Genomic DNA, 11631 nt, shown 5'->3' with positions numbered 1-11631 from the left:
TTCACTTTGTTAATAGCTGCACAGTATACCCAGAGCTTTATCTGTGTGGCCCTCCCTCTTGCGAGGGTCCAGCCACCGCAGGGGGTCTTCCAGGTCCCGACAGAGAGGGGTAAGGGACTGAATAGCACCGAGAGTATGGGGTCAGAAGGACCAAGACAACTGATGGTTGCAAGGCGCTTTATTTAGAATCTACTGAATCTTATATAGACAGAAGAGGAACTCATTATTAGACAATGAACCCATAGAATTGCTTATCATCTCAGTTCAGTCACCACCATGGACGTCAACAAGTTTACAAAGACCATCCTTGAACATTATCTTCCCTTAACCAGGCTCACACACAGCCCCCAGCCATAAGGAACAACCAGGACTCTCAGGTCTCCTGGCCTGAGATAGCTTTGCTAATCTCTTTTACATTCCTCAGGCCTGGGACAAAGAGTGCGTTCCAAGTCAAGGGTAAGGGCTTTGCTTTTTGTGAGAGACATACTGTCTCCTCCAGGAGTTACCTCCGGCTAAGACTGCATGCCTCCCACACCCTCTGTTGTTTGAATGTTTAATTTAGTTCTGATTTTCCATAATTGTAAATGATACTGTAATGAACATTTTGGTACTTAAAATATTTTTTCTAAATTTAGGATTCTTTAAGATTTCGCCAATGGGGGATTACTGTGTCAGAAGGGGAATAATTGTTTTAAGGTTCCTGATACACACGTCTAAGTTTTCCTTTGAAAGAGCACCAGTTTGCACTGCTGCAATTAACACATTGATGGATGGTGTGTGTTCCACACATTCTCGCTAACATTGTGTATTAAGATCACTTTTCACTTTTGCTAATTTAATAAGGGAAAGGGCATCTAATTTTAATTGCATTTATTTAGTTTTTAAGGACGTTGAACATTTTCCTCTAAGCTTGTTAAGCAATTATATTTCTTCTCTTTGCATTGTCTATGTGGCTTTAATATCTTCCTATCAATTTGAAGTCTCTTTATGTAATAAAGATATTATTTGTCTTCATTTTGGCCATAAATGTTTTCCCCAGTTTGGCCTTTTCTTTGAATTATTTTTTTGACAAGGTTTCAATTTTTATATAGCTCAATTCTGATATCTTTTTTAAACCTAAAAAATCTAACCTTCTCTAAACATTAGTATTTTTTTCTGCAGTTTTTATTATTTGTAAAATATACTTTAACTATTATTGAATTTACTTTGATGTATTATGTGAAGATAAAAATTATCCCCCATTGTTAATTGCCCCAACATCAATTGTAGTAAATGATACATAGTCATAATATTTTATTTTATAATACAGTTCTGTATCTGGATCATCCACTTTGTTTCATTGTTTTGTCACCCTATTATATCATAGATCTGTATTCTTTTTAACTTTTATAGCCTCATATGAGTTTTCTATCACTGTGCCTTGAAGAAGTTTATTTATGTGTGTGATATTTATATGAGAAAAATGAATTTTGTTACTCTTCCAGATGAAAATTTGTTTAACAATTAAAAACAGCCTTTTGATGATTATTGAAGTGAATTTATAAATGAATTATCCGGAAGAATTAACATTGTTACATTTAAACTTAGCATCCGGGAATATGATATTGTTCTTTTATGTACTCAAGCGTTTTTATCAGCCAGCAAAGTAAGTTCCCCTTAGTTATTCCTACATACTGTTGCAGTTGTAGGTTTCTTTGTGTAGGGTTTTTCTTTTTTGTTATAATTCTCAAAAAGCCAGCATCCCAGAAATGGGGTTACTTCAGTGTTGCCCCACTACATGCATTCAAGCTAGCCAAACCCTACACTTCCAGCAGATGCTCTTGAAAGAAAATGCAGAGAAGCATAGCAGTAAGTATGTGCATGCACACACACACACACACACACATACACACACACACATACACACACACACACACACACACATACACACACACATACACACACACACATACACACACACATACACACACACACACATACACACACACACACACACACACACACACACTTATGAATACCACCACCTCAGAAGGGTCAGCCAAATGCCCACCTGGGCCCCAGCTTTGAATCTCCTACCACTCTGGGTCTAGGGCTGGTGCCCAGACCATCTGATAGTCAGGTCTCCTCCAGGTGGGACCCTGAAGGAGGGATGAAGTACAGGTACATTGCCATGGTACCCAACCCACTTCAGCCTTTCAGGTGAAGAGACCCATTTGGATTCATTGACTATAGGTGTGTGGGTTTTGTTTTTTTGTGTTTTGTTTTGGTTTGCGTATTTTTTGTTGGTTTTTTGTGGGGTTTTTTTTTTGGTTGTTGTTTGTTTGTTTTTTGGCTGCACCACGCAGCTTGCAGGATCTTAGTTCCCCGACTAGGGATCGAATCCACTCCCCCTGAAGGACTGCCAGGAAAGTCCCCCCCCCCAACCCCGACCCATAATTTCTCTCTTTTTTTTTTTTTTTAACATCTTTATTGGCGTATAATTGCTTTACAATGGTGTGTTAGTTTCTGCTTTATAACAAAGTGAATCAGTTATACATATACATTCTCTTTTTAATATGGTATAAGATGTGTGTTTAATAAACCCAAAATCTTTAGTGTTTCTCTAAAGATGACAAAGTAGGTAAATTTAGACACGTTTAGCAATGAATGTTTCAGTATTTTTATCTTAACTGGAAATGATCTGGATATTCAATGAATTCCCATCATTTAATTTAATTTAGGAAAAGTCTAAAGTTTCAAGTTATCAAACATCTGGAGAAATTAATTTTAGATAGACATACCATAAAACAATCATTTTTAAAGAATTCATGTAAAAATTTTAATCCCATTGATCTCTATTTCATTACCTATGAAAATATCATCATACCAAGTTAATTTTCTTGCCGACAAATTTTGTAACAAAGATAACATGAACTTACTGACTTTTAGTAAACCTAGGAACAATTAAAGTATTAATGCTGATGACCCTAAAGACATGTCTGTATTAATCAAAGCAACAACTTAGGCTTGTTTTCATTTATTAAAGAGTAATTCTGTATCACATGATCCTTTAAACATTTGGATTACTTTTTTGTTACATTTAAAAATATCTAATTCGTAAGTGCTTACTTTTAAGTCAGTAGAGCTCTTCTACAAATTCATATTGATAATATCATCTGTAGGTAGAAACAGATCACATTTATAACATACACAAACATACATACATCCAGATAGACACAGAGATCTCATAGTTTTCCTGCTTGAGTTTTAAAAGTCCATTTTTTTTAAGGTTTTAGTTTCTACTAATTGAGCCAAGGCTGTAGTCTCAGGCAGCGTGGGCTGTGTTTGCATTTCAAGGACATGATGAGAGTTACAACTTCAAGCCTTCTCCTAGGAGTACTTTTCTCTCTGAGGGTCAGAATTTTGAAAAGATGTTTTATCAAGCCAGCTGTGTTTAACTGTGCATGCAAAAATCAGTTTTGGAATGTCAAAAAAAATTTCATCTTGGCCAACTTAGGGTTAGGTGAGTATCTAAGTATTGGCCCCATACCAGTTGTAGAAGCCAGCCGGAGCTCCAGTGGGTGGCTGCCTGTCCAGGAGCTGGGAGGCTTCAGAAGCACAATCTCCTGCTTTCTTTTAGTTTCATTTTACTCTAAGGTGCACATCTAAATTTAAATTTCCAATTTTAAGCCACATTTAAAAAGTCAGCCAACCCATTTCACTCCAAAATTCCTTCCAGGCCTTCCTGCCTGGGACTTCCCCCAGGTCCTCTGCCTAGGAAACGTACCGGCACCCTCTTAAGACTCCAAGTCTTCAGATAACAGCTCAAATAAAAGTCGTGGACCATCACTTAATAATAAGGAGATCCAGGTATCCGGAAAAACTCACCAAATCACCTGAAGGGTGCTGTGAAGCCAGAGGGGCTCAAGGGGCCCATGCTTGTTACAAGCGTGGTCTAAAGGAGACTCCAGGTGACCTCAGGTGGGTTCTTCTGATATCCTGCTGACTACGCCAAAGCAATGTTAATGAAAATAAAAATCTATAAAAGAATAGAAAAGTTTTATTTATTATAGAAAAGAGTTATTTTTATAAGCCAAACTGAGGGCTAACCTGAAAGCCATCTTCCAAGATTACTCTTGAGAAGCTGCTCCAGTTTTCAGCACAGTTTTATATATTGTCAGAACAAAGAACATTAAACAAGTCAGGGTTATATTTCTTCAATGTTTCAGGGAAAAAAAAACAGATCAGCACATACACCGAGTCAGTATGGCCTTGGCACCTGGGAAGGGAGTCTTTTATCATCAAAGGAGGACAAGGAAGAGAGGCACTTAATCTTCATTTTTAACATGGACATTCTTTACTTCTGGTCAGTGTGCCCTTAAATAATTAAAGCAGATGTACAACGTATATATGACAGGCCACAAACAGGCTATTTTAAGTAGCATAACATTCAAGTTAACTCAGGTATAAGCCTGAATGACTTCCCTGTATCTCAATGTGTGAACATTTCTTTTATCAACAGCCACCACAGGGCCCCGCATACTAGTGGACAGCCACCCCGGGATTTCCCCTGCAACATTCGGGATCACCCCTGGAACCTTTGGGCCCCACATGCGAGCGTACAGCCCCCACAACTTTCCATTTCCTATCCTGTATTTCCCGACATCTTGGTGCTCACAGGAGTTTCCTCGGTCTGCTGGCTGGCTCTGCCAGTTGTTGGGCTGCACCCCACAGGCCTACAAGGCCTGGACTTGCCCGGCCTCAAGACCGAAGAAAGCCCGAAGTCAGCAACAGAGACATCAATGGTTTAATGGGTTGGGGCGCTTAACACGTCTGAAGCAACACCCCACCGTCTGTGGCAGACCGCAGGCAGGATATGGCATCTTCACTCCCTGGCGAGGAAGGGGAGATTGCCAGTTATGGGGGAATTAACATCAGGTGGGCTCATTGGTTACCAGGGAAACCAGCAGAGCCGCACGCCCCTCACGGCCCCTTTGATAAGAACAATCACCAGCTGGGGCTTGGGGCAAGTGTAGGAAAGTCAGTCATGTGTGTGAGTGTAGGTGATGCAGGCACTGGTCCAGCAGTAGAGATGTAGAGATGTAGAGAGAGCAAGAAAACAGCCACCTTGAGTGGCCTGACCATACAGTATGCCTTCTAGGATTCTGTCCTGATTCATGGATGACAATGCCACTAAGTGGGGTGAAAACTGGGGAAGATGCAGGTGTGGAGGATTAATGAAGAGCTCTGTGTAGATGTGTGAAGTCTGAAGTACTTGCTACACGTCCATTCAATGTGATTCAACGACAGTCTACCCATTCACTTACCAATTGTTTATTGAGCTTCTATTATGTACAGGGAGAATCTGGTCTGGGTCAACTGTGTGCTGGAGCATGCTAGTACCAGCTCACAAGAGCTAATTGTTAAACATTCAAGAATGTTGCAAATCAGTCTTTAAGCTATCAGTAGCTTGGCATTAGCTGTGGTGAGATTGTTTACACCATGGAAATTGGCAAATGCTATTTTTATTTTCCAGAGAGTTGATTTATCAGCACCACAGTAAACAAGCCAAAGTAATATCTACCTTCATGCAGCTTTCATTCTAGTGTCGGGGACAAATTTTAAACAAGTGATTACACAATAATTAAAATTGCAATGCATATTTTGAAGAAATGAGAGTATAGAAGGAAAAATGGTCTAAGTTGGCCAGCAGGGGGTGATAAGGAAGTGATGCTTGAACTGTGATCTGAAGGCTGAACACGTTTTAACACAGGAGATCAGGATGTGTTCTATTGATGAGGTGTCATGGTTTGATTGGCAGTATCTTTTTCTTCCTTAGTGGAACATAAAATAATGGAGTATCTTTCAATGAATGGTGGTTTAGATTCACTAGCAGGTATTAATCTGATTCAGGAAGGGGTGTCTGAACTGGGTTTGTGGAGCCCAAAGATTCCAGGCTGGTGCTGCAGAAATGACCATGGAGATAGGAAACCACCAAGGCTCAGGGATCCCAGCCCCCGGACCCCAGCTCACACCAGAGAAGCTCTGATTTTTGTGTTTTGCTGTTCTGCTTCATATTCGTTCAGAAAAATACACATTGAACACCTAGTGTGTGCCAGACACTACGGCACACAGGGGATACAGTACTGAGGAGACCAGAGCGCTGCCCTCATGGGGATTATATCTGAAGGAAGGGGATGGGGATTCGGGGCAGAACAAACAAACTGAATAACTTAGGTAATTTCAGAAGGATGATAAATGCAATGGAGGTAACAAAACAGGATGCAGGCATGGTGAGTCACCCGGAGGGGATCTGCTTTGGATGGCAGGGCCACAGAAGGTCGTTCGGATGAGGTGACCTTGGAGCTGATAGGGAGTTGGCCACTCAAGGGTCTGGGGGTTACACCAAGCGCCTACATGTTTTCTGCCTCAGACAGTATATCTCAGGTAATCGTGGGAGTGACACCCATCACCTTTGCTGTATTCTATTTGCTAACGTTAAATCACAGTTTCCTCCCACACAAGGGGAAGGGGTTATACCAGGATGGGACTCACTGGTGTGTGCCTGCCAACCCCAGGAATCACCAAAGACTTGCCTGATGTGGCTGGCTGGTCACATGCCAATTTATGTCTCTCCCAGGGATTATGCATTTGATCAAGAGGTTGATGTTCTCAAGTAAAGGAGAGCTCTTCAACCCTCAAGGATATGTTGGTAGCACTGCAACCCTCTCCTAAAAACTCCCAAAGAAATGTCTCAACAAGGTAAGATTTTTTCAAGTCCTAGAGAAATACAATCCAATCTCTATCATTAAAAAGCAGAACCCCCCCCCAAAAAAAAAGTAGAACCCCAAATGGTTCTGGAGCAAAAATATTGGATCCTTTCTCAACCCTCTGAACTTTGGGTAGATTGCCTATCCTATCTGAATTTCATCTTCCACGTGTAAAATGAAGAGAATTTTATAAAGAGTGATAGAGATAATGTATAAAAGTGACTAGTACAGGTGGCCTGGGAAAAAGGGAAGAATTGGAAGCATGACAATAGGTGGAATAAAAAATAGCGGCTTGGGGACTTCCCTGGTGGCGCAGTGGTTAAGAATCCGCCTGCCAATGCAGGGGACAGGGTTCGAGCCCTGGTCCGGGAAGATCCCACATGCCACGGAGCAACTAAGCCCGTGCGCCACAATGACTGAGCCTGCGCTCTAGAGCCTGCGAGCCACAGCTACTGAAGCCCGTGCACCTAGAGCCCATGCTCCGCAACAAGAGAGGCCACCGCAATGAGAAGCCTGCGCACGGCAACGAAGAGCAGCCCCCGCTCGCCGCAACGAAGACCCAATGCAGCCAAAAATAAAATAAACAAATTTATTTTTTTAAATGGTGGCTCATCAAGAGATCAGATGTGGAGGAGTGATTAAAAAATAGTAAATATTGTTCTCTCCATTTTTTTCTGGAGCTTTATCTGAGCACATGGCAACCCAGCTGGAGACAACATTTCCCAGCGTCCCTTGCAGGTCAGAGTGGCCATGTGACTAAGCACTGGCCAATGGGAAGTCAGCAGAAGTGATGGGCGCAACTTCCAGGTCACATCTGAAAAGCACTCTCCTTGCCCTCTGCTTCCTCTGTCTTCCTTCCTGCAGCTGGGCTGTGGATGAGTTGCTAGTGAGCCTTCTCCTACCACATGGATAAGGAGACTGTATGGGACGGTACAGCAATGAGACGGGAGGAACCTGGTCTCAGGATGACTTTGTGGTGTAGAGACACCCACGTTTACAGGAAAGAGAAAAAAAAACCCTTCTGTATTATTTAAGCCACTGTTGTTTGGTCTGTTAAAGCAGCTGAACCCAAAACCCAACCAATACAGTGCTATCAGTTAAACATTACAGAAAGAAAAAAGTATCCCTGATGTTCTCTTAGGAAAGAGCCACATGAAGACCATATCTCTGCAAGTACGATATGGACTATTTTTCTTCCAGAATAGTTGCTTCTTCTGATGAACTCACTGACTTGCATTTCAGACAAATATTAGATGGAAAATGTGTACCACTAAGCATTAGAATCATTTTGAGCAGGCCAAGGTGTGGTCACTTGTGGGAGGTCCATGGAAATGGATGAGCTGAGCAGAAAGTCCCCTAGTGGACTCATACTCCAGGATACAGGGTCATTGGTGGGCTTTGGGATGAAATGAGCCCTCACTACAGTTGTCGTTCAGTACCCACCAGGATACCAGAATGGATGCTCAAGTCCCATAGTCCACCCTCCATACCCACAGGTTCTGCATTCATGGGTTCGGCCAACCAGGGATTGTAAACAGAGTACATGATCCACGGTTGGTTGAATCCGCAAATGTGGAACCCGTGAATACCGAAAGTCAACTGTATTTTAAATTATTCTCTCCCTCTTTCTACCTTCCCCTGTGTATGTACAGTACCATTTGCCTAAATTAAATGCACCTTGGACACGTCTCCATTTTATCCAGCTGCCTATTGGGGCTTCCTGCATGAATCGTCATCAACGTTGTTGTCAATTTTTTGGGCCACCCAGTGTGTCCCTGGTGGTCTCTGGAGACATTAACACCTCCACTATGACCACAAGGAAAATCCTGTGAGCCTGGATTTCTGGGTCACTCCATGTCCTAAGGTGGCACCTGAAGATACAGCTTCCGCAGGGACCCCTTCATGTCCTTGTTCCTCAGGCTGTAGATAAGCAGATTTAGGGTGGGCATGAGGATGCAGCAGAAGACGGCAGCCAGGCGCCCTTGCCACGGGGAATAGCGCACGGTGGGCTGCATGTAGGCAGAGCTGCCAGTACCGTAAAACAGGAGGACGGTGGCCAGGTGGGAGGAACACGTGGAGAAGGCCTTCCAGGGGCTGGCTGCTGAGCGGATCTGAACCACCGTGGCCAAGATGCGCACATAGGACAGGACAGTGAGGCTGAAGCAGCTGATGATGACGCAACCGCTGGCTGCAAATCTCGCAATGTTGTGGACACCTGTGTTGGCACAGGCTAGGCTCATGAGTGGCGGAATGTCACAGAAGTGGTCAATCACGTTGGGGCCGCAGAAGAGCAGGGAGAAGGTGTTGGTTAGGGGAAGGCAGAGAAGAGGAGCCCGCTGCCCCAGGCCGCTGCCACGGAGACGCAGGTCCGGGGCCTCATGGCTGCCCCATACACCAGGGGCCTGTAGGTGGCCAGACAATGGTCATAAGCCATGGAGGTGATGAGAAAACACTCTGTGGACTCCAGGCAGACAAAGGCAAAGAGTTGGGAGGTGCACACATGGAGGGAAATCTGCCCCGAGCCCAGCAGGGTGGCCACCAGGGCCTGGGGCAGGGTGGTGGACACGGATCAGATATCCACCAAGGAGAGGTGTTTGAGGAAGAAGTACATGGGCGTGTGCAGGCGGGCGTCCATCGTCACGGCGGCCACCATGGAGATGTTCCCCAGAAACGCGGCCAGGTAAACCAGAAGGAAGGCAGCAGCGCTGAGCAGCTGTATCTCAGGGACCGCTGAGAAACCCGGAGGAAGAAAACAGGCACTGCCTTGAGATTGGTCATGTTGCGTCTTCGGAAAAGCTCGTGAATGGCAGGGGATGCTCAAAAAGCAGTGCATGGGGCTTCCCTGGTGGCGCAGTGGTTAAGAATCAGCCTGCCAATGCAGGGGACACGGGTTTGAGCCCTGGTCCGGGAAGATCCCACATGCCGCAGAGCAGTGAAGCCCGTGCTCCACAACTACTGAGCCCATGCGCCACAACTACTGAAGCCCACGCACCTACAGCCGGTGCTCCACAACAAGAGAAGCCACCGCAAAGAGAAACCACCGCAAAGAGAAGCCCATGCACCGCAACGAAGACCCGACACAGCCTAAAATAAATAAATTTATTTTAAAAAAGAAAGTAAAGGAATACTCATGACTCTCTTTATAAAGCACTTTCTCATCTGTTGCCATGTTTAATATCCATAAGGACTAAGGACCTCCTGGGGATAGATTTCACCTCCATTTTACAGATAAGATAATGGAGGCTTATAAAGGTTGAGTATCTTGTCAATGATCAGAGATGTAGTAAGTAGTGTTAAATTTTCCGTTTCCAGTTTTGCAATTTCCCAATTGCTCCTTGCTGGCGCTCAGAACAAGAGTCAACCTACAGCAAAGTAGCATTGGTTCTAGGGGCCCTAACTGTATTTTCTCTCCCCCTTTGATCAATTTATTTCTGCATGGATCATGGTCTCTACAAACCTGTTTCTTTCTTACATAGATGGAGAGGTCTCTGGACTAGGGCAATATGTCCAGAGTGCAAAAGTTTATCCTACTGGGTTTACCTGCCAGGCAAGGCATAAGCATTGTGCTGTTTGCCGTCTTCCTGACTCTCTACCTGTTGACCCTCCTGGAGAACACGCTCATCATTTCCCTTGTCTGCAGTCCTGGTGACCTCTGAAAGCCCATGTACTTCTTCCTGGGCAACCTGAGCTGCCTGGAGACGTGCTACATGTCAGTGACCATGCCCAGCTTGCTCGTGGGGCTGAGGTCCAGTGCATGCCCTGTGCCCTTCACAGCCTGCATAATACAGCTTTTTTTATTCATCTCTCTCACTGGCACCAAGTGCACCCTCCTGGCCTCCATGACCTACGACCACTATGTGGCCGTCTGCCGCCCACTACACTACCTGCTGCTCCTGAGGCCCCAGATCTGCCTGGGTTTAGCTTTGTCCTCATGGCTTGGTGGGCTGCTGGTCTCGGTGGTCAAGATATCATGCATCGCCAGCCTGTCCTACTGTGGCCCCAATGTCCTCAACCAATTTTTCTGTGATGTCTCCCCTCTGCTCAACCTGTCCTGCACCCACGTGACCCTGACGGAGCTGGTCGACTTCATCTCTGCCATCGTCATCTGCGGGACCCTGCTAGTTGCTCTGGCCTCGTATGCGGCCATCAGGAGGGCTGTGCTCCAAATGCCTTCGGCTGCTGCCGGCAGCAAAACCCTCCACCTGCGCCTCCCACCTGATTGTGGTGGACATCTTCTGCTCAGTGGTTCTCTTCACGTATTACCGCCCCAGCCGTGTCGAACCCACTGACCTCAACAAGTTGCTGTCCGTCATCTACACGGTGGCCACGCCCATGTGCTGCCTGATCTAGTCTACTGCCTGCGGAACAAGGAGGTCCTCGCAGCGCTGCGGAAAACCCTCCCCCAGCGCCGAGTCTCTTCAGCGAGAACTGACATTTCCTGCTCCTGATTTTTAACACTTTCGTGGCCAAAACACGTGCACAGCTTTCAAAGGCAAATAGAAATCCGGAGGAAAATATTTGCAACATAACGTATAAAGACTTCTTTAAATAAAGGAGAAAAATATAAAGACCTCCACCGAGAGAAAAACCAAAAGGAAAATGGTCATGAACAGGAAGGCTATTGAAGGAAACATGTAAGTGGCTGATAACCTACAAAAAAGATGTGCACGCCCTCTAGTAATACAAGAAATGGAAATTTACTCCTTGCCCACTGTAAAAAAAATGTATAATACAAAATTTAAGTACAAGAATTTTTATTGCAACACTGTGAGATTTGGAATAAACATTATTTTATTGGAAATTTTTGCAAATAACTCAAATGTCCACCAACATGAAATTATTTAAATGTTACATTATATACATAGTGTGAAATAACAGGCAT

General features: G+C 44.4%; 1 protein-coding gene and 1 pseudogene across 2 annotated transcripts; one reads left to right on the top strand and one right to left on the bottom strand.

Moving 5' to 3' along the window:
• Positions 1-4233: 4233 nt before the first annotated feature.
• On the bottom strand, positions 4234-9527 carry LOC309616907 (olfactory receptor 9S13-like; annotated as a pseudogene). Its single transcript has one exon. The product of its transcript is annotated as an olfactory receptor 9S13-like (transcript).
• Positions 9528-10249: 722 nt separating this feature from the next.
• LOC309616906 (olfactory receptor 6Z7-like) lies at positions 10250-11197 on the top strand (the record flags this gene model as incomplete). Its single annotated transcript, XM_082368296.1, is given in 4 exon segments — positions 10250-10402; positions 10406-10944; positions 10946-11087; positions 11090-11197. Coding segments are annotated over 4 exon segments (939 nt in total). The 5' UTR covers positions 10250-10252.
• Between the last annotated feature and the right edge of the window lie 434 nt (positions 11198-11631).

Source organism: Balaenoptera borealis, assembly GCF_965194805.1.
Source record: "Balaenoptera borealis genome assembly, chromosome: 19".
In the NCBI taxonomy this organism is placed as follows: Eukaryota; Metazoa; Chordata; class Mammalia; order Artiodactyla; family Balaenopteridae; genus Balaenoptera; species Balaenoptera borealis.
This window is presented reverse-complemented; position numbering and strand designations above follow the sequence as displayed.